The 27,367-nt window shown below is 38.0% G+C and overlaps 1 protein-coding gene and 1 long non-coding RNA gene across 3 annotated transcripts; both read right to left on the bottom strand.

Annotated features, from left to right (window-relative positions):
• Nucleotides 1–625: 625 nt before the first annotated feature.
• Nucleotides 626–27,267, bottom strand: MAK (male germ cell associated kinase). Of its 2 annotated transcripts, XM_088521731.1 has the most exons (15): nt 27,152–27,267; nt 22,947–23,283; nt 21,647–21,701; nt 20,722–20,843; nt 19,656–19,735; nt 17,895–18,027; nt 17,629–17,800; nt 14,632–14,799; nt 12,861–13,181; nt 11,534–11,724; nt 10,097–10,227; nt 8,361–8,492; nt 7,009–7,083; nt 3,753–3,863; nt 626–1,007 (listed from the first exon to the last, which is right to left on the bottom strand). In XM_088521731.1, the coding sequence occupies exons 2-15, from the start codon at nt 23,045–23,047 to the stop codon at nt 853–855; spliced, it is 1,947 nt and encodes a 648-aa protein (XP_088377857.1). In that variant the 5' UTR covers nt 23,048–23,283; nt 27,152–27,267; the 3' UTR covers nt 626–852. The 2 variants fall into 2 exon arrangements, with proteins under 2 accessions (XP_088377857.1, XP_088377858.1); XM_088521732.1 differs by lacking the exon at nt 7,009–7,083.
• LOC148595255 (uncharacterized) lies at nt 5,215–5,612 on the bottom strand. The gene is made up of 2 exons (XR_015913201.1): nt 5,396–5,612; nt 5,215–5,301 (listed from the first exon to the last, which is right to left on the bottom strand). It is a non-coding gene; the product is annotated as an uncharacterized LOC148595255 (long non-coding RNA).
• Nucleotides 27,268–27,367: the final 100 nt, after the last annotated feature.

Here is a 27,367-nt window from a genome sequence, read left to right as displayed (position 1 = left end):
ATGATTTATTGTAGAATGCAAGGTCCTTTGCAGGGTTTTACTTTTAAGACTTAGTGCAGAAGCCAGGAATTGTGTTGAATGAGCACACAAATATTGCGGTATTGCACTAGTAGAGTGGGTGTTTTTTCGGGGACTGCAGCTGGCCTTTAGGATTGAGAGTGACCCCTTTGAAGAACAGCCCCAATTCTCTGCTCACGTGGTTTATTGGAATTCTGTAAGAAGCCTGAGGTTTAGTTTGATGCTAGCCCAATAACGGCATTCAGATGCACTCTTAAAATGACTACTAGACTGAAGTGTAGCATTTGTTTGTGAATTACTATGTCCCACTGGAAGGAGTAGGTTCTCACAATCACTACAACCATTTGCACGTTATAGACACTGAGCAGGGTCAGTGCCAGGGAGCTCTGGAATGCTGGTTTGACAAGAGTCGTGTTCTGCTCCAAGTCCAGCCTGGGCTTTTGCACTCAGCCCTGCATCCCTGCTTGCTGCTTGCGTGCAAGAAAGCAGCAGGTGCCAGTGGAGGACTTGCGGGGGAGAAATAATCAAAACAGCTGTTGTTAAGAGTACACTTATACTGTGTGAATCTATAAAAAAATATAGTGAAATATTTTCATTAAATAGTAGTTTTGGCAAGATGTGTTATACAATACTTTATCATATCCTACCTTACAGCCAATATTTTAAATAAGATGTGAAATATGTTTTTCTTCCATGGGCAATAGGACACAAGTTCTTTTATTATTACCTACTATTGCATCGGCTTAGGAAAAGCTAGAGCAAATAGGCCTTTGGGGTGCCCGGTGCAGGAGGACCGAACGCAGCTCACGTAACATCTCTGCAGGACGACACTCTCTATCTGTGCCCTCCATACTTGGCCACCCAGTCTGTTCTTCCATGTACTGGCTGGATTGTTGGTGGGCGAGTCAAGATATTCATGGTTCTGGTTGCTGAATTGTAAGTAGTTCCTGGTAACTGTGCACGAGCAGCTTTGGTTTTCCAAGAATAATCTGAAAGGAACGAGAATCCAGAATTGATTACAGCTAAAAAGTATTTATTTCCCTATATTCACTATATTTCATTTTATTTCATTATATTGGTTTCCAGATGGTCTCATAAGCATTAATTGTGCACTATTGCATTTCTGGCCTTTCTACACAGCTTTTCCCTCTTCTTGTAATTGGAGTACTCACTGCTTCCGCAAGCTTGCTATAACTCAAGTATCTGCACTGCTGTAGTTGACAGCTGCTGCTTTTCATGTTCCTCACCACTTCTTCCACTTTCCCAAGCCTTTGAAGTCAATCCCTTGGGATCCCTACTACCCAGACTTCTGCAACATCTTATTTTTTAGCGTTCCTAAAGCATGTCTTGCCCCTTCCTTTCCTGCTTTCATAGTTTAGTATTCTGTTGTTATGGAATACTGATACTTCTTCAAAAAAATCAGTGTTGTGGATAAAATACCTTGCATATTTATTCTGTTTCTTGTGACAGCCACCTGCTCTTTTCTGGTATTTTTCAACAGCAGAATCCGTTTGGTAAAATTGAGGATCAAGACATTTTAAAAGGGGGAATCTCAAGGAACTGAACCTGCTGAGGTTTCCATCACATTGGAAACTAGTATTCCCTAGTATTTTAGGATGGCATCCCCCGTATTTCAGCAGCAAATGATTCCTGTCTGCCCTCTCTGAGCAAGGAAGCTCACTTTTCTCAGCACTCAGCATTTTTCTCAGAAAATTTACACTTCATTACATTATTTAAATTTTGACATTAAAATACTTAGTAGAACAAATGAAGAGGGTGAAAACAAAGGAGAGCATAACCTATTTCTGAAAATAAAAAGCATAACATTAATGGAAATTTACAGTTTGGATAATCAAAATCAAAGGGTCACCAAAAAATGTTAATATTCAAAAAGAACAGATAGCAGATAAAATCTGCCATTTACTTCATCTCCATCTCTCTAGCCATCCAAATCTGCTGGTTTTAGTCTCAGCATGAGGGGTTTAAGCAATAGGACTCACTCTTCTCTGGGACATGAAATAGTCTCCTAATAGACTTCCATCTGCCAGTCTGCCTGACTTTCACTACACATTTTCCACTTCTAATTACAGATTAACAATGATTTTATTTCCCTTTGGAACACCATAAGTAATTTCATTTCATTCTCACTGTTCACAGCAGTCTAGAGATAGTTGCCAATGCTGTCCTCCTGTGAACTTCTTTATCCAGACACTGTGACAACTCAAAACGAGAGCTGCCATTTCTGTAGTGAATAATTAAAGCAAGAAAGTGCAGCTCCACTCCTCCCTGACAGGTTTCTGACCATTCCAGGCCCAGTATATGCATAAAGTTATAAGTATTTTTTTAATGCAGTTATGCATATCTCTTTATGTATTCTGTCTCCTTCCTCCCTTCCCTCTCCTCACAAGTCACTTGAAGTTCCTTAAGATAACTGAAAAGCAGATAACTGAAAAGAGAAAGTCAGCAAAATAAGCAATGTTCTTCAGCAGGACCACGCCAGACTGGTCTGCCATAGGCCACTTAATTCACAATTTAGGGCCTTATTATGACCTCTGAAATAATTAGACAAATGTTCTTGAAGGGTTTACTCACAAACCAGTTTCTCCAGTAACCTGAGCACTTTTGTAAATCTTCTCTAAATCAGAACCCAATCAATAAAGAAAGTGCTCAGCCTATACATATCTTAGGGGAGATAACAGTTATATTCAGATGGATTTCATATCACTTTCAACATAAAGGAAATAAGATTTTTCTTTAATGTAATGCACATCCATGTCATCACTGCTCAGCTATTCATAATTAGTTACTGACATTATAGGAAAAAAAAAAAAGAGAATATAGCAACTTTGAAACTTTCACTTCATAAAGCCCCGTCTCTTGTGACAATTAAAGGTTGGAAATTTTATGGCAGCTCAGTATCCACAGACTTGCAGAGCCAACACAGTGAGGTAAAAACAGAATGAAAAACCATTTTCCATGGCCACAATAGAAGATGTAGACCCGATGGGACCGTTAAACAAGAGAGCAATTCATTTTAATTTACTGCTTATAGATTATTTGTGAATTTACTAAATCACCTGAGGAAGGTCTTTGTCTTTTTTAACACTGGGGCCGTTGTAAGCATGGATCAGCATCATTTCACTGTATTGGATGAGATTATACTGCTGATGGATTCAGATTTCTGCCGGAAGCTTCACTTACATTTAACCTGGCCTCACAAAACAGGATAGCTCCATTGCACAACTGCTACTGTCAAGAAAGTTCCTACAGATCCACTAAAATGGAACACAGTTTTCTAACCTGGGTTAATCTAGTTGCCTATTTACTAAATGATGACAGTACCAATTCTTACCAGCTACATAAATCACGCATTTGTATTTGTGTCAAATCTCTATATGATCATTTACTACCAAACTGTGGAGTTACTTAGTTTTACAACTCCGTCTAGCCCTTGGCTAATCAAAACCAATTTAGTTCAAACTTCCTGGAATAATAAAAGAATTGCACCTTTATTTTCTGTTTTACCTAACACTCGTAGCAATAGCTTCTCTGGGTATCAGGATCGTCTCTAGATATCTGCGTCCAATTCACGTATATTATATGAAAGTCTCAGACATAACTTCTTACAAAGCTGGAAGAAAACCTTATTAAAGACTAATAAATCTCTCAGGAAGTGTGGGAAATGAGCTTCTCTGCTTCAGATGTGCCTGCCAGGTAAAGGAATGTTTTCTTACCTGAGGCAGGTGCCCCAAAAGGCGCTAGCTGTATCCGCTGTCCAGCCGATCCAACTTCTTTTTTATGAAACGAGGGGATATATCCTCCTGGTGGGTTGTAAGCAGCAGCACCTACAAAGCCAGGATTTCCTGTTGGATGTTAGAGAGTTAATATTTTCAGCTGCACTCAGAAAATTTCGCCTGCTTTTCATAGTCACTTCAAAACATATTTACAGTGCCATAAGACTACTGTGGATGACTGTTTTTAAAATACTCTAGCTGTTATCTGTTGAGAAGAAGCATATATTTGTTCTGTGCTTTGTATGTTAGCTGAACCCTTTAAAGCACCTAACAAAGCCTGTAAGTCCTAGGTTCCAGTACATCTGAGGCTGCAATTTAGAAGGCATAAAAATAGCAAAGCGGAAAAAAACATTTCACATGTACTTTCATTAAACTAGGACCTTGTAGAAAGGTTTATGCTGACTTATAGGGAAAGCAGAATCCTATGTTTTACTTACAAGTATTTTCTTTACTAGAAGCTGATTCAAACACTTCAATATTCAAAAATTCGTGGTGGTCTTGCAAGCCACAGTTGGGTCTATAGCTACCTAAAAATAGATCCAAACTCCTCCTGTGATAAGTGGTGCACCACTTGAGGTTGACTTTGCTAGTTCCACAATTAAAGACGTGCTATGAAAGGCAGACCTTCTCTCTTGAGGTGTGTGTAGAATTTTATTGTGCCTAGTTTGGGTCCAAATTTTTATTTACAGCAGTGCTACCTTGGGCAAGTTGACAATCTCCACATCTGCAAGTCAAGAAACAGACTGCATTTACACACAAAATTAGTACTGAAATTATTGTCAAATGGCTGAGGGTTCTTATACAATATTTAAATTGTCCGTGCTCTGAGCAAATTTCTTGTCCTCTCTGTCAGCCAATTGCTGGGACGGTGTGAGACTCTGTATGCTGGTGCAAAGTCCAGAGGAAAACTGTTTTCTCTGGTGTGGTTCCACATTGAGTTATAGTAAATTTGTGAAGAAGTCCATATACATCTCTTTTAATTTGACATACAGCAAATGAGTATTTTTATCACAGTAACACTCAGGATGGTTTCAATGGTAGCTCTGATAAAACATATAATAATCTGATTTGACAAGTTCTTCCGTTTCACAAATCTGTGGCTTCAGAACAAACCGCAAATGCTCCTCTTCACCCAAACATCCCATTTCCCCCTCATGATTATTTCAGAACTATAAGCTGTAAAACTGGCTATCTACAAATTTCAAATGACTTCTCAGGCAATTGCAACTGTGTGGGGTCATAGTGCCTCTCTTTTCAGAAACATTAATAAAACGTACTCAGCTGAGCTCAGTTTTGCCCAAACTGCCACTTGTGTCAGTCCTGAGAACAGCTGAGTCTGTACGTGGCTTCCCTGTATCTGAGCTGAGACCAGTTCCCAGTGCAATAAAGAATGACACAAAAGTCCCAATAAAAAATACAGCTTTAATGAAGTATTCCAAAGAAATGTAACTTCTTAATCTTTTGCTTTTCTTCCTTTTCAGAAGTGTGCCTGAAGGACAAAAACAACATAGTTTTAGTGGTTCATTCATCTGCCCATGCATGTACACACTTACATATTTTTCTCTCCCCTCCAGTTCTGATACCTAATTATTTCACTGGGAGTGCTCTGTGGGTGTCCTTTGACAGCTCAGCAGTATTCCTTGTAGTCCTGAGATCTCAGAAAAAACACCTGACAGGCTCCTTTATAAGCCCTTCTGCAGGAAATGGAAGAGGGCAGGCAGGAGGATCAGTCCGGAAGAAACCAAAGGAGTGATCTTTAGCTGGATGGACACACGGGAGGAAAACAAAAAGCCTATCAATACAAAACAGAAGAATTACTCCAAATAAAAATTTTAAATCTACTGCCGTAATTCATTCCTTACCTCTGACGGGGCTGTGCAAAAGGAGGGGTTCTCACTAGAAGCCCCATCAGGCTGGTGGGTGGTCTGGCCGCAGGTGAGCAGGCAGGTGCTGATGGCCGTGGTGTCGGCAAGCACCAACTTAGCTGAGGCAGGAGCGCCTGCCTTGCACGGCGCCTACCTGACTCTTCCTGAAGGACGGAGTCATTGAGTCATTGCAGGTAAGCAGCAAGTTAAGAAAAAATGATGACGGGCTGCACTGAGGTAGATTTCCAAGGCAGCACGTGCCTGAGGTGCCAGAAACTCTGGGAGAGGTGAAACACTCCAGCAGCTTCATGGTGCTTGCAGTGGACAGTGTTTACAAACAAACAAGGCCGCCAGGAAACTGGATTTTCCACCGTTACTCTGAACGCACTGCAATCAACGCAACCACAGAACTGTGACATTGGTGTGAGAGATGCAGAATCAATTCAGTCAATAGTGCATGTCACAAATGCTACTGGGAACCACTCGTCCTCCAGCAGAGGTGCACATGCTTGTCCTTTAAGTCGGTCCTTCACCCTTACCCAGCTATAGCACAATTACATACGATAAAATACGATCAAATATTCTCTGCCGTTAGAACAAGTGCCAGGGGTTCAGTTACTTACTGGTACATTCAGATATTCTTTGAATGAATTTAATAAGGACATGTGCTCAGTTTCTTCTCTCACATTTCAAAGGATTGCTATGGTGTAATTTAGGAAAAATATAGTCCTCAAGTTGGTCTGCATGTGGGGGGAAGTGACTCCCTTTCCTTTGCTGTGAGAGCAGCTCTTCACTAACCATTTAATTCCATGTTCAGTGAAGTTAATGGTGAAGATCCCATTTCCTTTCAAAGCCCCAAATCAACAACTGATCTTTTCAGTTTCCACACAGATAGAGAAGTGCATTCTAGTTTTGTCAGAGTAAAAAGAAAAATAAAGGAATCCTTAAAATACACATACTTGTTTTACTTGTGTTCATCCAGATGACAACTCCAAGGAGTAAAAATTAAAGTGGAAACAGTTTTCCATGGTGCTTAACCCTGAGAAAACTAAGATTGACTTATCTGTTTCCCTGCTTCTATGTGCCAGTGAAAGATAGTTGCTAAAGCTTAACTCTTTGTTAAGTAACCCCTCTGTCTTAATTCCTTCAGCCCAAAGAGTCTTGGTCTAGATCAATCACAATAAGGAGGGAGTTTTGACAAAACAGTGGAACATCTGAAAATGAAGAATGTAACAATTTAGCATCTGCATTGTAAGTGCAATTTTAAAAGGAAACTGTAAAACACAAACATGAAAGGTACAAAGAACCAAGCTGTAATTGCTATGAATTACCTTTTGGATCCTCTAATTTTTCATTCAACCTTTCTTTGCATGATAGTTTTTCAATTGGTATAATTAAGTTCTCTTCTGCATAGAAGGAAGGTGAAAGGAAGAAAAAGATAGAAAGACAGTGCTTTAGAAAAATGGGGTGAAGAATATGGCTAGGTGATACAAAAGAATGAGGAAAAACAAAGCAAGAATGTATTTTTCCAACAAGGCAGTCACACTGTAGTCACACAAACACACAAATCACACAAGTTTAAGCATTCAGGCATATCTGCCAAGTTGACTGATCATAACCTTGTAATTCTTCATGAGAAAGCATCTGGAAGTATTTGTTGTTAACTTATTTCCTCTTGGGACAATGTTGTGGGTAGGGAAAGAAATGGAGGCTCTCTGGCTCTATCCAAATTTAGTTAAGTAAACTGTAAACAGCAGTGTCAACTTTCAATCCAATTAATATGAAAACTGAATACACAGAACTTACATGGGCTGCATTTCCCTGATTTGTGTCCCAGCTATCCTGCTTTCACATGCATCTGTCTTAAAGGTTATTGCCTCCCCATCGTTTGAAAGATCAGCACATCCAACTTAAGCTACTGATGGAAATAATGGTAAGTACTTTTCAAACAACCAAAATTGGCTCTCTTTTTTTTGGCCTTTTTTGGCCTTTTTTTTTTTTCCCCCCTCCTCTTTAGACTTTTTAGCAGATAGCCCGAGTGAGCCATGATGGACAAAACAAGGATCTTTGACCAGCAGAATTCAGTACAATGATTTTCTTTGCACTCCAGTTTGGAAAGCCTGTTCTCTTGGCGCGTACTTTTGGAAACTGAGTCCTTCACCTCTTTATGCCTCATTCAGTTTCCAGGGTATTCTATGAGCAAATTAATTCTGAGGCATTTCAGAATAAGGCAATTCTGAAACCTTGAGACAGGGTGTGTAGATTGTTAGAAGAAAAATTTAGGATGATAGGCAATAATTTTAGTATGTCTCTTCACTCCATATCTTATGTTCGTATGTTGGACTAATATTCTACCGTGTCCCACATCCCACCGATTAAGCAGTAAAGAGGTCAAACTGGTTGCTTAGATTAATTGGATATAATAACAGATTTAAGAGGATTATGAACAAAAAAAGACTGAACTTTATAATAAGAGCTAGTTTGTACTTCCTTTATGCTCTGAAAGCAGAATAAGTGGCTTACATTTGAAAATGTTATTTTAAGAGTAAGTAATGAAAATAGAGAGAATAAGAAGGAGGCACAGAAGATAAGCCTGACAGAAGTAAAACCAGAAGGTCTTAACTAAATGAACTGCATACAGTATGATGTGAAACAAAGTGACTGTTTTTAATTACCCTTTTACCTGTATTATTTTTGTTGAAAGACAGTCCTCCTCCAACATGCCCTAGTGGTTTAGAAAACAACTGATTGCTCCAGCTTCCGTGTGATCCTTCTTTACCGGCTGCTACTAAAGAGACACTCTTAGGGTTTACACCTTAAAAAAAATTATGTCAAATGCTGTAACAATCAGTCCACAAACATAACAATTCAAACAATGAATCGACATTTCGAAGAAAGTAAACCAACACTGAATTCTTTGTAATGTAAACATCATTAATGTAAGTCTAAGAACAATGTCCATTCATTAGGTTAGATTTCACAATAGAACTATAATAACAGCAACATTTATTTAAAACTTTTTTTCAGACTTTCAAGACAACATCTTTTAAAGTCTATTTAGTACAGTCACTTGTTTTATATAAAACCATAACCTCATTATTGACATTTAGACTTTCAGATAGGTAACACAGATTAAGAACACCTATCAAAAACTGAGCTTCTCAGTGCTGAAAATCAATTTGCTTCAAAGGTTAAGTTTAGAAAAGGACAAGGAGGTTCTTGTCACTTCATCATGTTGGGAACATTAAAAGAGCTAATGGGATTACATGGCATGAAAGCAGCTCCCAGATCTAGTGGGAACAGACTAACACTGCTAAATAACAAATATGCTCCTTGAAGGTATTATTGGCTTAAATGCTGATATTAATTATAACTAAGCCTTTCTCATTGAAAAAACTACTTAAAAGAGTGAAGCATTAGAATATTTTTTCTTTTTTCTTTTTTTTTTAAGATAAGAAATTGCGATTAGCTACCCATTTGTGTTATTTTTAGATAGAGAAACAGTTTTTTGCAGACTTAAGACTCTTGAGCCTCTGGGTGTCCTATTTGACATTCCAGAACTTTATTCAAAAGTTATGGCTGGCTTAATGAATTCCTGCGGAATTAGTGACAAATTCTGGGAAATGTGTAATAAAACACTTTTCTGGCAGTCAGGAACTCCTTGTGAGCCATATGTGTTCTCATATGTGCTCTATAGCAAAAGTCACAATGCACTTACTGTAGCTGCACAAACCACGACATAAAGAAAAGATGGTAAGAAGGACATCAAGAAAATCATTTTATGAAAGCATTCAAAAAACCAAGTGAGGATATGCTCCATTTCTTTCTCCCTCTTCCCATTCTTTTTTCTAGCATCAATTCATGTTATTCAACTCTCAAAATCACTCAGATTTAGACTATGTTACCGATATATTCCTGGAAAATGACTCTCTTGTGAAGAGAAGCATGTTTATGAATTCCTTCCAGTCTGGGTGGATAATGTTTTTAAACACTTCCCACCAGAGCAACTTTCCTTTTCAGAACTTTAAGTCCCAAACCCCCAAGCCTGCAGGCATTACAAAACTGAGAACCCTGCACTGCGGGTATTTTCTTCAGTACTCAGATAGCCTTCTAATGTTCCATCAGAATATAGTCTGAGGCCTCCAAGGGATCTTAGATTCATGTGGCTGAGAGTGTTTTATATGCTAGTGATCATATGGGTGCCTGAGAACTACTATGCTGTACAAGCAGCGCTGAGCTCTCTTTTATCTCTACGTAGCCAGGAGCTTCCACACCAGCTGTGGCAAGACACGGTCTTGCAAAACACTTAACCCAACACTTGAAGATTAGCCAGGTTATGAAAAGTGAAATTATCCAGTGTGAAACGTAAAGTTTAATTGTACTGTGTGTAGATTGTTTAGGGCTTGTGTTCCCCCTTACCAGGCAGGTATCTTGATTGTCTCAGGTAGTACTGTTTTGCTGATGTATTTGATATTCCAGAATCATTTCTCATTGGAACCTTATTTTCACCTCCTGACTGGATACAGCCTGAAACCTTCGGATCTGGCCCACTGAAAAATCAAAATGTTCAGACAACGTAACCAAAAATTTCAGCTGTGAATAATGGAAGCTGGCATGGGACTGAAGAGTACAGTGCTCTTCCCTCATCCTGCCTTTAGCAATCGAATTTATTCCCACTGAGAATAACAGTCAGACCTCCTACATCATGAGTTTGACTGGGACTTAAAAAAAAGGATTGTATCCAACACTATTTAATGGCTATTCATGGTGCTCTTTGAACATCTAAATTGATACAGAAACTGTTGCTTATAATAAATTAAAATGTAAAACACAACACAAAATAACAGCCAATAATAATGTTTGCATTGCTACTTTAGAAAGTATAGAAATAATCAATTGTTTTACATGTGAAAACGTACAATAGTTTTGAAAGTTTGTATAAAGATTTCCCCCTCACCCCATTTCAGAACCCTATATGCTTACTCAGTTAATAGGAAATAGAGGAAACTTGAGATATATTTTAATTAATGAAACGTCAATGAAAAAGCAGGGCCGTATCTCACTGAGGTAGTTACTGAAAGGAATGAAAGTGGAACTCTGTATATTAATGAAGAATTTGACTTTAAATCAAAATTTTGATAAAAAGCAACTAAAGACTTTTAAAAAGTAATAATGCAAGTATATATGTAAAATAGCAAGCCACACCACCATAGTAAGAAGTCTTATTGTTAGAAGAGCTCAGTGAGAAAATTAGATTAGGCAAAAGAATTAAAAAAGCCAAGATGAGATCACTGCTCAAAAAAGAAGGGGGAGAGGCATTCTGAGCACTTGTCCTTTCATGAATCTCTTACAGGAGGAATGCTTACATTTAGAAGACTTTTCAAAACCAATGAAAAGAAAAACTAAGGCAGATAAAACTGTGTAATCCAAGTGGTACATGAGGAGCAGTATATGGCACCCTTCCTCATTTCCTTATCCTATGAACAAGTTCAAAATAAGTGAGATTCTCTTGGGAAAAAAAACAGGTATTTTAAGAAACAGTCTACCAAATAAAGGCAAATGTAGAGAAGTATTGCAAAACTTTCTGTAATTTGGGTGACATAAAAATTGAAGCTAACTTAATTTCGGTTTGAACAGAACAAAACAAGACACTTTAAGTGCCTGAAAATAGATTTGATTCAGCTTGAGTCTTAGTGTTGTTTTGCGATGACCATGACCAAATCTGATTTGCTCGTATAGCTCTTTACATCCTTACAGAGCTTCAGCAACTTAAATTTTAGCCAATTTGTATCAATGCATAAATCCATTGGACACTGTGAACCACAAAAACCGTGAATTTATAACTACAAGACTTACCCAAAAAGGCATTCTTTGTTTTTCTTTTCTTTCAATAGTGCAATGCTAGGCTTCTTTGAATATGACATTCCAAATTCAGCGTCATCCAAGTCATCCCAGCTGTCCACAGCCTTTACCAAAGTCTGACCCCATCGTCTCCTGCAGCTTTTAAGACCTGCTGCACCATTCTGAGGACCACTAGCTGCTTGTTTCTATTTTAAATAAGGGAAAAAAAAGCTTCAATTCAACTCTCACACTTTGTACTTCTTTACACCTAACTCATTTCCTGAATATGCATCAAGAATATTGAGATTTTTTCCGCTTGTATTTTGTGCCTAATTTGGTTTGACTCTCAGAAAACAAATAACAACATTGAGAGGTATTTGGATTGTACCTCAACTTCTCAAACTAAAGTTGCCCAGCTCTACCAGATGTAGTGAAGCTAATGTTCTACTTGCTGGCCCAGTTCAGTCCCGAGGCTCTACTGCTGGTATCCTGCAGACCCTGGGCTCTTCACTGCAAGAGACTGCCACACTCGTGACAGTTTGTGGAGAACAGACTCTTTAGGGCAATCATGCTCATGGCTTGGAGCAGCAGTTGCCATGGCCCCAAAATAGCTGTATCTTTCAGAAGTCAGTTAGGGCTTTCCTTAACATTCCCTGCCAAATGAACAATTAGATTGTAAAGATGTTCTTTCACCTGACTGTATTTTTCTTTCCATATTTTTTGAATATATGTTATGTTTAGCATACTCTACATTGTAATTCAGTAAGCATAAGTGGAAAGTCAAATGAAGGGCACCTTTATTTTGAAACAATTTAGGTACTCTTAAAATTTCAACCCAAGGTTTAATATGCATCTTGCTAAAACTCTTCTTTTAAATTGAGACAAGTTTAGGAATTTAAAGGAAGGGATAAGTTCCATGCGATTTACAGGTGCACCTCACTTTGCAGGTAGGAATGAATGAATGAAATCATAAAAAATCCTCTAAGCTTTCTCAGGAATCTTCTTGCATAAGGCAAAGGAATTTCTAGCTTTCTATTTATTTAATGTAAACTAACAACATTTTGTGAATTGTTTTGTTAAGGTTAATAAGTGATAGCTGTTATAACAATGTTACTGCATATGTCAGTAAAGGCTATTATAAAAAGCATACATTGTTGTTACAAACAATATGTTCTTCTGATGTGCTATAAAATTGTTTGTTATGTCTTTAACTACTCCCTAATTATATATTCGTAATTCCCCTCATAAGGAGTGGGACAATTTTCAGGGGATGTACTGACTGTTCATAGTAGTAGCTTGTAAGAGAACTACCTAAATTAGCCATTACCAAAAAGCAACTTACTGGTGGTGAGTTTTTAATGAGGGCTGGAAAAAACGGCTGTGCCTGAGACTGCTGGTGTTTTGCTATTTGCTGGTTCACTGTATTCTGAGGCAACTGGATTTGCTGGAGAGGTGAGTGGTCAACCTTTGACAGGGGCTGTGCCTGTGTTTTGTCAGGTACCTCAGGCGAGGACAGAGGTTCTGGCTTGGCTACAGCCTCCAGTTTGGGTAGAGTGGGCTTTGGCTCTGTTGGCTGAACCGCTTTAAGAGGAGTCTGCTTCTCCAAGTATTGTGAAGGAGGTCCTAGGACCTGGCCAACTTGAAAGTAAGGGTACTTCAAAGCCTGGAAGAGAGATGGAATTATATTTCACATCAGTAATTTCTGTAACCACAACAAGGATCTAAGCATGTTTTTGAAGTATTCAAGGAAGCTCTAGAGCACAGATATAAGATGTATACACAACGAGAACATATGTAAACAGTAGATACAGAAAGCTATCAGTTCTATATTTAAAGGTTTTCTCATATAATCACACAAAGATGAATCCACTTGTACAAGTCACAGCAGTCATAGCCTTTCTTCCTCCTTTACTTCTAGGTTTTGTAGGGCCCAATTTTAGGGACGCGTTCTTAAGAACTAATGTTTATATATTATGGAAATAGCTAATCTTTAAATATTTACAAAAAAACAAATAATTTACTAAAGAGGATTCCTACTTTCATACAGTAACATAGTTCCACCCAAATATATAATTTCCACCAAAATATTAAATTCTTAGTGCTTTATTGCACACTTCCAATCCTAACTATATTCTGGTGATTTCTGATTCTTCCTTGTTAGTCAATGAAACAGCCCATTTAAAAAAAAAAAAAAAAAAAAAAAAACAGAGTTGCAATGTTTGCCATTCAATATTAATGTATGGCTTTTGCAATTATAATTTGTTAACAATTAAAATTGCTCCTGAATTTTCTAATTACCAACTTTCCACTTTTTTTTTTCCTTTTGTTTAACGTGCTTTGTATCATATTCACTCTTTACTGTGACTTCATCTTGTTTATTAGGAAACTGTAGTGTTCATTTTCTTCCCAATGAGTATTTCATTTTGTTCCTCTGACCTTTTCATATCTGCTGGAAGATGCTAGTATGGATGTACTGCACAAATGCACCAAATCTTCCTGTATCATAAAAATACTCCATGCTACTCTTGCCAGGTAGAATCCTACTCTTTGTGAGAGTTTTCAAAGAGATTTCTTGCCTTGAGAGTTGCAGCCTTTGTACACATTTCCATGAGTGTGCATTAAACTCTCCCTTTTGGCCATGAATTACACAACTCCTGCAACTGCTTCCCTGACAACTCACTTGGGCAACCCACTTGGGCTATTTATGCAGTATGCAACATAACCTCTTATGAAAGCAGAGATCTACTGCTCTTGCATACTGCTTTTCATCTGCAGCATTAGCAAAAAAAAAAAAAAGTTTAATTGTCAATACCCCCCACAGAGAGGGGAGAAAAATGAATTATGAAGAAGCGACATACAGTAACAACTCAGGAAACTGATAAGATTTTCACATTTTAATCTGTCCCGTACAAAGAGAGTTTCAGAACAGAAATAACTTAAGGTTTAGAATATTTTCTCCTCACTATCTGATCTCATTCCCACACAGGCCTTCAAGAAGAGGGACTTTTTTTTCTGACCTGCAGTTTTGTGACAATTAATTTATTTCCTTATCTAAAATATTTTAACAATGTAAGTCAGTGCTGTCTTATACTGAATCACTCAGAGGCTCAGACCTGACTTGCTGTAGGTCTTTTCTTTGGGTTCCAGTTCAGCATATCATTCATGAGCTGTATTGCTTCACTGCTTGCATTTGGGATGAGAGTTTTCAGGTTTATAGGGACACATTGTGGGAAGCGGAAATTCATGGCAGAAGCAAGGTGGTATCCTTCTGGCCAGTCACTCTGTTTAGAAGGAAAGAAAAATTAGTTAAAAACAACTAACCACTAAGACTATGTAGCTTTCTGGAACTTCAGTCATGCTTGGTCTGTGTAGGTCCTTCCTACTGGACAACAGTCACTCCTGTTGTTCACTGCAATTACTATGACACCCATAAAGGCAGCATCAGTCTCCACGCTACTATTAAAGGGGTAAGTTAGACTGACTGAGTAAAATTTGGTCTTAACCCATCGTATTGCCTTTACTCATCTTACAAACTAGCTCCATTCATACAATCTATGGTAGTCACAGAGCCCAACTGTAACTACAAAGCAAGTCTCAAGATGACGTCAAGTAGACTTTAAATAGGCCTGAAGACTTCAGTTGACCTGCTATTCCATCACACAGAAGATTTTGTTCATGTAAATGAACAGGGGAGACCCTGACCTCCTTCACTGCCTCTTCCTCTGTTATTGGAGTTGGTGACATTTTGTTTGCCAGAGGTAAAAACAAAAGGACATTTTAGATCTGAGAAGCAATAGCTAATGCTTGAACTGGTGAAATATAGGGATACAGTGAAGGCAGTGCAATTGAAAAAATGAAGAATGTATTTCAATTTCCCCAAAAGATATATTTGGAATTATTTCACCAACATCAACCTTGAATTGAGGAAAATGCCTTTCACTAAGCTCTCCTTTTCAGACTGTCATTAGCTTTTTCATTAAATTATCATACTCTCAGTGCACCACCATTGCCAATTGTTGAACAGTGTGACAAAAATGTATCTGTAACATGTTTATAAGGCACTACTTAAAATAGTTGCTTGCCACACTGAATCATTAAAAAAAGTCAACACTCAAAGTCATTGATATGATATGGTATTAGAGACTTAGACAACTAATAGGAAGACTGTAATGAAGGTCCCTTCTGGGCATGATTCCTATAATTACTTATTACAGTACAATGGACTGAATAAAAATGTACGTTTGAAAAATATGCTTTTTGTGAAACTTTATCTGCAGAAATGGTCTTACAACATAATTGCTTGTGCTTTTTCAGAAAGCTGAAAAATACTTCACTGGTAACAAATGCAGTGTTTGTTGTGGTAAACCCTGTCACAAAACCCAGGTAGCCTTCTTATGCAATGATCTCCCTGAAGATTGTCTTTGCATTGTCGTAAGGAGATAAAATTCCCGAGTCTGCCCAGCAAACGACAGAGGCACACAGGAACTAATTACTGCATCCGGATCCTAGGGCTCACCTACAGGGACTCTCATCCCTGAGGTCATTAGAAAAGACTACAATTTTCTCTGAAATATTCAGCTGATAACACCCTTCCATCCCTCTTTAACCAAGCAATGAGCTTGCTAGTCAGGGAATGATGGAGTGTCAACAGTCTTGATTTGCTTCTGCTCAGCCACTAAGGCTACAGAGGAAGAACCACTCCAGCTGATGCACAATACCCCTCTGCTACACATTTTGAAATTCTCCCTCTGATCTCCTTTCATTTCTAGAGATCATTTCTACTATAAACTGAAAATGTCCCAGAAACAAAAATACCGTTTTCTTTCACAAGTATACAGCATATATACATATATAACACACACACACACACATATATGTATATATTAAAACATTCTTCTCCTTTTCCTAGGCTTGAGAGCTGCTTAAGGAAAGAATCTTCAACAGTAGGCTTTGAAAATTCAAGTCTTAAAATAATGCTATATTTTTGATTCCTAGTTGTCACAGAAAGCACAATTTTACACAAAACAACTTTCATTCAATCCATCAGATTCAATTCCCACTTCCACAACATATAATGTATAATTCTCAACCCCTGACCTTTCACTCTCTGCTCTGTCATAAACTTGCACCTGTTTCTCTGTATCTCCTCTTGGATGTCCTCTCACCACTTTAGGCTCTATGTGTTCCCAGATAACCTTATTCTATTTATGTTTTAAGATTTCTGTTCCTCATGTTTCTCTACTAACAGCTCCTTTACAGGACAAGGATTATATTTTATTTTATACTTGTACAACACCAATGAAACTGGTGCCCCCTTCCCTTTGCTTTTTCCAAGAGTCTCAGTGACAGACAACTATTTCACAAATTTCTATTTGTTCCCACAAATGAAATGCAACTGTACATCTGCCAGCTCTTACCCTAGGTATGATATTTTTAAATGTAAAATAAATTATTTTCTTGATTGTTCATACATCTATTTGTTTAAACAAATTTTAACTAAGGTAAATATAATCCTGTGCATTGTTACATGCTCTTTCCGTGCATTTTCACGGAAGTGAAGTGTGGCTTGTCTTAAGTAGTGTAACTTAGACATACTCCAAATTCTGGGTGCCAGAATTCCTTCATGTAAGGAAAACAAATCAGCTGTAGCAAATGAAATCCTAGGAAGTTTGGGGGCTTTTCCCTAAGATATGTCTTAGCCAGAATTTTATCTGGCTTTCAGTACAGCGGAGAACAAGGTTACACATAATAGCACAACATAGATCAGACGCTAAGATACAACAAAAGACATTTGGTATGGCATGAGGTATTACACGCCTCATTAGAAGTTTCAAAAAAGAAATATAGTTGAGAAAACCTCAATACAGACTTCTCTACAGAGGGGTCTACAACCTCATTTGCAGAGGCAGCTGGTTGGCCTGTACTGCGCTTGACCTGTGGTTGTGGTACATACTATACTGGAGGAAGAGAATATCTTAAGTTTGCAGAAAACTTACTAAAAGAATAATTTATATTTATGTTCTGAAAGCAAGATCAATTGCATAAGGTTGAATTTATCTTTTTTGCTTGATATTTTTTAATTAGTATGTGAAGTGTTTCAAAAGTCATACCTTCTTTGGAGTCCCCAATACTTGGCAAATTTTGAAGATTTCATCTACTTCACTTGTCCCTGGGAAAAGAGGCCTTAGTGTGTATAGTTCTGCCATTATGCTGCCAACAGCCCATATATCAATAGGAGAGCTATAAACTGATGATCTGAGTAACACTTCAGGAGCACGGTACCTATGGGAATGGAAAGAAATTATAGGTAAAATCAAAATGGGAAGCAGTGAAAGGTAACTACTAAAGATCATGTAGAACACCATAGTACACTTACCACCTGGTAGAAACATAATCTGTATATGGTGGCTGAGATCTTAGCTCTCTAGCCAAACCAAAATCAGCTATTTTCACAAGTTCTGGACCCATACACAGAAGGTTTTCAGGCTTCATATCTCTATGAAAAAATCCTATAGAAGACCAGACAGAAAAGAATGACAAATAATTGTTATCACTTCTTAAACAGCTAGCTCTTAATACCACCATTCAAATCTTACCTTGGGATGGTTTGGAAGATTACAGCTTTGTATTTTATCCATTCTTATTCAAAATAAGAGAATTGCAAAACAACAAAACACATTCTCCTCTCCAATAATTATTAATACATTTTAGTAGAAAAATGGAAACTGTCCTTAACAGGCTAAGGAAAATAAATTAGCTATTGTAGCGGTTATCAAGTAACTAACTTCAGAATGAAACCTTCAAAAAAACCCTACAACTGTTTCAGCAGTTTTGTATAATGGAAATTGAAGTATCTGACACAATTATCTAGTTTATAAAATTCCTTAAAGAATTTAAACAAATTTGCTTATCATTATGAGAGCAATTTGCACATAGGAGCACTTAAAGGAGTTCAAAATTCTACTCTGGAGTGCTAACACACTAGTAATGTGGAAACAAAGTTTCTTTAATGCTTACTGTTTGATTTAGCACCTATATACCTGAGCTTTTAATTTTAAAACCATCTTTAGAGGTTAGATCACTAAGGAAATCAATTCTGCTGTTTAATTAAAAAATACTCTTTGTTATAAATCAATTTAAAGCTCACTCACTACAACAAAACATTTGATTTCTGCACGCAAAGACTCACAACTATAAGCAATCAATTTATGGGTATTGGATAACACTAGAAAGCAACCAGTCATTCATGTGAACCCATCAACAGGCCTTGCACAGTACATGAAAACTGATCAGAAATCAGTGCGATCGTTGCTTCTTATTCATTCTTGGCGAATGTTTTTTTCTTTATGGAAATTTTTAGAGATAAAAATGCGAAGAGAAAGACAAGCACAAAACAAATGAGTTAAGAGGGAGCAAAATAATGTTTTTTTTTTAAAGTAAAGGAGCTTAATACTAGTATTTCAGAATGCAGTTTACAGACTTATTGAATATGTGAATTAAAAGTTTTATAAATGCTATGAAATTTTGTTGTTGTTGCAAGACCGCAGCACCCCTTCTTTATAATGAGCTGTTGGTGCTTGTAATTACTAAAAAGACTAACATCTTAAAATGTTTGTATCCATACTGTATTTGATAAGGAGACTGAATTTTCTTAGTCAGCAAATTGTTCTAATGTTTTTGTAGACTTACGGCACCATATTAGTTGTAATAACTTAAGACAGAAGAAACTGCCATCTGTAAAGTATCAATGCTCCTTAAACAGATCCTATTCTAGAAAATAGAGAGAAATGCACAGTATAGCAAGCACACAGGCATTCTTTAGTTTGTTTATTCATCTGGCATCTAAGGGAGAAAAAGTGCTAGACACTTTTTTTGAAATGTTGAGCTGCAATGCTTTCAAAACAGTTTAGTTTAGATGGGAACAATTAGATGGGAACATCTAATGATATAAAAAGCAAGATAATAATTTCAGGTACTGTTTAAAAATGCACTGTACTTGAAGTAGATGGGAATAATTTTTATTGGAGATTATTAATAGACTGGATCAGATTTTTTTAATTCATAGGTTGTTATTACTGTGCATTACCTTCTTCTGTATTTAGAAAAATACAACACAGTTAACTCCTCTTAAACCTACCGTGTTTATGGATAAATGCTAGCCCTTGTAATATCTGATACATAATGTTTCTGATGACTGACTCAGGGAACAACTTGTTTCTGTGAAGAAACAAATTAACAACTTCATGTAATTAAAAAAAATAAAAAGCTATGTTTTCTTCTATAAGGCAAATATTTGTGTTTCTTCATTTTGCACACTACCGCATAAACAGATGAAAACAGACTTTGCACAGAGAACAAGACAGGCCCAGCTAGTTCTTCTCTCCCAACTCCCTTGCTGCCAGACCTTAAGCTTGCTCTTTTTCAGTGTTGCATAGAGACTTCTCTGCAGAAAGGTCCATGACCCAACACGTAGATGCAGCCTGACCTTGGCTAGCACACATGAATCTACAGCAAACAAGGGACTGCACAGTTTAGCACACCCGTGTAGGCTGTATCCTCAGGGGAGCCCGGTTTGAGAGCAATGACTCTCAGCTGCAGCACAGCACTGTGCTGGCACTGCTAGCAGCTGCCACGGGAGGATTAGGCACAGGCTGAAGACAAATGTTAGCAGCAAAAGAATTTAGGAAGGGAAAAATTATTAACAATAAGGCAGGTCTTATTTCAAAGTCCACCTTGAAAAGCTTGCTATTTACAGTTCATCCAAGACTGCAAGATCAGGCAGTCCTTGAGGCAGCCCAGGTCTTTCTCACCAGAATGCCTGTACGTACATGCAGGTGGCCACTTCGCTTACACCAAATCCACAGGCAAAAATGGTATGAACAAGATTTTAGCTAGTCCTTCATAAATTAAAATGAAGGCCAAAAATAATGGTATTTAGAATCTCTCTCGTGGCTGAATATACAGTGAAAGCATGCAATCTATTGCCTAATAACTGAACAAAGTATTATTCCCAGGAGTATTTTAAATTGAGCAATGAAGAATACTATCCTCTGTATGCAGGAACTGGAGCTCCTGCTCACAACAGAGAGAGGGGCTGCAATAAGAGCCTAAAACAAAAATTCTCACATGTTCCTCAAGCAAGCATGAAAGACATAAAACAAAACACCATAGCACACTATCTGTTCTATGAAAAAAAAGCATACCTGTCCTTCATTAATTGATAGAGATTTTCTTTCATGTATTCAAACACAAAATACAGCTGGTCATTTTCTCGGATGACTTCTTTCAGCTTTATTACATTGGCATGATTCAGTTTCTTCAGAGACTGCAATGCAGCAAAAAAATGGTTTCGGAAAATTTTACAGTGAGTTTGGCCCCTTACCACAGCTAAATTTTAATCTATAAAAGTTTCTAGCTGAGTTGATGAGTAACACACAAAAAAGCATAGGTGTCTACAATGAAAAAAAAAATCTGAAGCTGTATCAGCCCTTGCTTACAGAATAGAATATGAAAACAGTATTTTAAGATGTATTTTTCTTGTTACAAAATTCTCATGAACAGAGAATATCTTTCTTTTGGGGGATGCTGATTACGTACTCTGTCCAATAATTTAAACCTAAACTATGGACACCCAGTTCATCTGACGGCAGTTTTGTGTATACAGAATATAAGATACCTGAAACATAAGATGACTTCAAGTCCAGATTTTCAAGTGTCAGGCCTGGTCCTTGGCTAGTCAAAACACCCAGTGCTTTCTAAAAATGCCCCAAATATAAGATATGAGAACTGGATGTACCTCAAATAAGCTACCAGTAATGAAAGAATAGGCTGTTAAAACACATCAGAAGACCGGTTATCATTTTTATTATCCTCTATCAATGATGGGGGGGTTTGCTACAGGACATGAATGGCCACTGCTTGAGGATGACTGCGTGAGGATGAGGGATATTCCACAATTCATGAGCTACTCTAGAAATGCCAGCAGCCCATGATGGTCATGGAACCTATCACTCCGCTTCAAAGATTTCTGCTCAAGTTTGAGCTTATGCTTACATACAGTAGATGTCTTTTCCCTTCATGCAAACCTAATTAGATATTTTCTTAAATGCAATATGTTCATGGTTTTACCTTGACTTCTCTCAAATTCATACATTCATCCCATGAATAGAACTTTCTTTTCATTCTGAAAAAGAAGTCCATAACAAAGTATTTTAAGTAAAGAGTACAGAATGATGCTAGAATAAAATAAAACCCAAACATGTTATTTTTCAAGTGCAGCACTAGCCAACACTGCAGATATATTTTTATAGACATAATTAGCCAGACGACCCATGCCCAACTAAGCCCAACTAAATCCAACTAAAAGACATTTCTATTGGACACGTATTAGGGACACAAGATCTTGTTGTATCATTTGAATTGTGCCCTTGATTGCAAGAGAAACAACACTGACATAGTGCGTAAAATGTGGATATCTGAAACAAGAAAAATCACTTATTTGTGCCTTAGTTGCACATTTTATGAAAACAAGAATAATTACGTTTTGAAATTTGAAGAATACTTTAAGGGCTGAACTCTTTAGTTAGTTGTCTGACTAGATCGGTCATTTTTACAAACCTTTTTTCATTAAGGTATTTAATAGAGAATAAAAATGTATTCATTCTTCCAAGGAATACTCAAACATACACATAAACAGAATCTCTAAATTAATCACTATGTGTACCAGTATAGTACATTTATTTGCCAATCTTGCACAGATACAAACACAGACATTAAGTGTTGCTCAGACCTTTGGATTTGTTGAAGAGTTTGGATTTGTTTAATGAGTTTCTGAAAAATTCTGCTTCCTAGAGTGACTGTATTTAAAACTGAGATTTTCTTTTAAAATAAATATACCACCTAAATTGCCCTCCACAAAACTCCAAATTTAAAATCACACAAAAACATTGCAAACCCTGAAATCACGAGATTGAAAAACTTGGAAAAAAAAAATTGCAACTCTCCACAAAATGCAGCTCATTTTGCATAGGATTATTTGCATAGAAATAGGATGTCATCTGCTTTTTACAATTCATATAAATATTATGAGAAAACAAAGTCTGCCTAATCTATTAACTCTACGTTCAATTTTGCTTTTGCCATTGTTCCAACATTTTAGAAGGAAGCACGTTCTAACAGAACTAAAGCAGTGTGTAATTTGATAAGCCAAGAAGCACCAATAATTTATGCAAGCTGACGTGTCTCACTATCGATCCCCCTAGTTAGAAGCCTGACACAAGATCACTTAGTTAAGTATCTTAATAGAAAAAAAATACATTTTTGCCGCATGAAGTTGATTGGGAAGCAAGCTGTCCTTTGTTCTTGTACACAGATGGTAGACAATAATATCACAAAACTTTTCCAAATATGTTTACAGAGTAACACATACCTTTTGATAGCCACCAGTTCTCCTGACTCATTGCTCTTTCCCATCAACACACTGCCATAGGTGCCATCGCCCAGTTGTTTCATTGTCGTGTAACGGTTCATTTTGTAAGCCCAGAATAGTCAAAAGCTTCGGAAATACTAAATGCTTTCTGTTCTATTATAGTATTCTGCACTCTTATTTTCTTAAGGAAATTTTCTTCTTCCACACTGCTTTACATTGATGAATGTCTTCTCATAATTAAGCAGGATATTCACTGGTCTGCTCCAAATTATAGCTATTCTGAAATCCAGATATTATGTTCAAGAAAGAAGAAGACACGGTCATTCTCATATAGTTCCTTAAAAAGAAAAAAAAATAGGTAAAACTGTAATTTTACAATATTTTTAGGTAAAAATATCATACTGTACTGTACTATTTGTATCTAACAATAATACCTCCCAGATATCCAAGTATTCTCTGACTAGAATGCTTCAATAAAACTATTGAAACTATTTTCTTTAAATCCTTCAGACCATGGAACGTGCCTGGTCTAGAATTAGAGCAAGCAGGGACTGAAGAGTCACAATTATTGTCATAATTCCCTAGAGCTGGAGAGGTGCCTTTAAGGCTGAGGTGAGGCTTTCGTAGAACCCCTTATTCTGAGTTTGCAGACAGCAACAAGTTCCTAATTTGCAATAAATGCAGGGCTGAGGTTTGGTATCACAGACAGAAGAAGGGAAGTGCCCGAGGACACACTGAGGATATCTAGGAATGGGCTTATGTTTCAAATCGGCAGCACAAGCAGGTTAGTTAGCCTTAAAAGCTAGTGAGTGAAGCAGCAGAATGAGTGCCTCTTCCCCAGGGTAAATCCCTGTGTTCTTCTCCAATGTATAAACTTATTTGGAGATCTTACTCTGAAGTTCTCAATCCATAGGCACAGTTAGGATTAGGCAGAATCATGTCTGATGAGTAAAGTTTACTGTTAAATTTTAAAAGGCCAATAGAGATAAAGCTCATGTGCATTGATCTGGAAGCCTTTATCTGAATTTTCAACTAGAAGAGAGTGCACGTTAAAAAATGCTGACCTTTCATCTTCTGTTTATCTAAACTTCAGTTTGAATCCTAATCAAAACTCAAACCCTCACTCTGACTATGCATTATCTGTCAGCAAAATTTAAAGTATTGCATAATTGCCTATTATCAAGCTCACAATATTCATTCACTTAACCATGTAGGCCAAGGAAAAGTTAATAATCAGTGACAGCATTATTTATTCATCATAATGCAAGTACTTAAAGACAGATGAGTCATCTACCACTAACCTAATCCCAGCATTGCCTCTGCTGTCTGTAGATTTAGACTAATGCTTAAATCAGATGACATCCACCCTCACCTAACACTACTAAAGACGCAAAACTCAGCTATAAACATGGTTCTGTAGTTCTTATCATCATGCCCGAGTAAGCTACAGGCTGGTAAGGATGTCCAAACAGACTGAGACTCTCAAATTCAGATGGTAACAAATCTCAGTTCACTTGCATAGACCTGGTAAAACTCAACAATGAAGTTGTCCCTTTTCTACTGTGAACACAAGATCACTGAGTAGGCTAATCTGCTATGTAAAAAAAAAAAAAAATCCAAAACATCTGCCTAGGTAATACACTGACATTTCCAGGCTGTTTTTGCTTGAAATCAGGCTGCCCAGAGAGGCTGTGGAGTCTCCTTCTCTGGAGATCTTCACAACCTGCCTAGATGCCACCCTGTGCCACGTGCTCTAGGTGACCCTGCGTGTGCAGGGGGGTTGGACTAGATGATCTCTAGAGGTCCCTTCCAACCCTAAGCATTCTGTGGTTCTGTGGTTCTGTGGAAATGTTGTCGCTTTGGAGAAGTAGCACCTCTTCACTCATTGTTGCTCCTGTTATCTATGAGGAATCTTTTACCTGTCAAGAATCCTGCCACAAATTACTCAGTGGACAATCTCAGTTTATATTCTTTGCACTGGACAAAAACTATTTTGGCAATGAAAGACATACAGAACTTTTCATCTGTCCATGAAAAAGCCACCTCAAAATAAGATCACTTTTTAATAGTGTATTCTGTAACATCTTACAAAGAAGATTCAACAAGAAATAGAAATCATATGCAACTAAAACAAGCCAAATCTTATTTTGGAATTTCTGATATTGACATTTCCTGTCATCAGCTTTCTCAGAATTCAGCTTTATATCTTACTCGCAAAAGTGCCAGTATGCACACTGGTCTTTACAATCTTGAATGATGCCATTTCTCCAACAAGACTTCTTGTAATTGTATTAAAAAGATGTTCTTTTCAAGCTAAGATACATGCTAAGTAGTCCTATCTTGTTGCTTACCAACTGCAAGTGACAGTAAAAAATCCCACTAACTGAAGGTATTTTAGAATACATTTTAAAATACAGCACCTATAGCATGAGTAATAATATACATGCACGTTTTATGAATAGAAAACCAAATTTTCATGTAATGCACAGTAAAATTAAACGTAACAGGATTTGAGTATCTGCACTTCTTCAACAAGCCAAATTTCTGCTTCACACCAGAAATATCTGAAAAATCAATACTGTTCTGGAAATGACCAGACAATTTTATAGCAATGATACAGCAGGTGGTAGCCCATAAGAAACACTGAAAGTTGACAGAGCTTTGCTGACCAAAAAGTACAGAACTGGATGCTGGCAGACTCTGACCACCATCATCCACTGATATTTGAATAAACGAAACTGCTAAACACCCGTTTTTATTAGGCTGCTATGATATCAGGATCAGAGGCTCTTTTGCTCTGTTGAAATTACAGAATATAGTGATTTAGAATATGAACAAAAGCCCAAGAGCTGCATTCACCATACATACCAGTTCTCTGTTCAAAAATTGGCATTCAGCTTTCTCTTTTGTACCAACACTGAGAGAACAAGGATGCAATCTAGCTTTTCTTGGTAACGCAGCCCTCTGAAGCGGCCTTTGCCATCCTACATCTTATATGATAGTATATCCCAATATGATAGTATATCCCAAGATATGTGCAACTCTAGCATGTAAATATGCCATCATAGTCTTGGCTACCAAACTCAAAAGAGAAATCCTATTGCAGCAGCTTGTTTTATACTCTTAGTGACATATTGCCAATAATCCCTTCACACAGGATTAAGGAAGGATTAAAGCAGGGGACAAATAGAGGGCAAAATGCAGCAACTCAAAATAATCTAACAGTTTGTGTAAACTTAGAGAATCTGAGCAACTACTAAATATTTTAAGAAAATGTTCACATTTACAGCATTACTGGTGTTGTTTTTATAAGCAATAGTAATAATCCTAACTGATTTAGAAATGTCAGGATTACAGTTTCAAATGTTGTAATTAATAACAGCAAATCATCTGCCTCTCTGCTGCACATTTATAATGCATTACCAAGGAGCATGTTTTAGAGTAGAATGTTGAAGAAAAATAATCTATCCGTCTATTAAAATACAAACTAGAATACTTTCTCCAGTAATACCCCGAAACAACAACAACAAAATAATAGCAATGCTGGTTTCAGTGAGCAACACTTAGGGATTTTCCAACTCTCCTACTCCCAAGGGTGCTTGGACACACCACCTATTTTCAAAATCCCCAGGTCCACTTGAGATCACTATAAATTTGAATCTATGTCCATTTTGGCTCATTTCCATGACAATTCCAGTTTCACCCAGTGACTTTTTGTTATCTGTTAAGTGCAGTTACCTCCCTTTGCATGTGCTACCCTGGGAAAAGGGAACACAACTGTCCTCTCACTTGTTCAAGATGTGAAACTTGAGATTTCTTGGCCGGGAAGTTTCACCTTGGTTCTCATGAATAGAAATTAGCTTTGTCTCATCAATATCGAGCACTTCAGAACATCAAGGCCTTGTCACTGCAGCCAAAGAGGGCAGGATTAGTGTCCCCCACACACCACACCTTTAAGCTAAACGCAGCTGCTGCTCTTACACCCATCGCTAGGACCACAGGCCACCTTCGAGCAGATGCAAAGAAAAATCACCCCGACTCGGTTCATCTAAGAGTAAGGGTAGAAGGCCGGACAGAGCCGAGGTCCCTCTGACCACCCTCCCCTTTCTCACCGGCTGCTCAGCCCCGTTTCGGGGTTAGACCGGGGCCCTCTCCCCTCCTCCCTCCAAACCCGGCCCCGCTCCGCCCCGCGGCCGCCTACTCACTGCGGCGCTCCAGGCGGTGCCAGCCAGGCGGCCGCCCCCGCCGCCGGCTCCCCGGCCGCCCCGGCGCATCCCCCTGCCAACGGCCACCGCCAACGGCCACCGCCAACGGCCACCGCCAACGGCCGCCGCGCGAGCCAGCCCGCCGCCACTCGTCGCCTAGGCGACGGCGCGGGGTGGGGGCTGACTCTGGCCACGCCCCACGTGGGGAGGGACCAG

The sequence above is a fragment of the Tinamus guttatus genome, unplaced genomic scaffold (assembly GCF_059628265.1).
Source record: "Tinamus guttatus ecotype Peru unplaced genomic scaffold, ASM5962826v1 Tinamus_guttatus_pri_ptg000131l, whole genome shotgun sequence".
In the NCBI taxonomy this organism is placed as follows: Eukaryota; Metazoa; Chordata; class Aves; order Tinamiformes; family Tinamidae; genus Tinamus; species Tinamus guttatus.
This window is presented reverse-complemented; position numbering and strand designations above follow the sequence as displayed.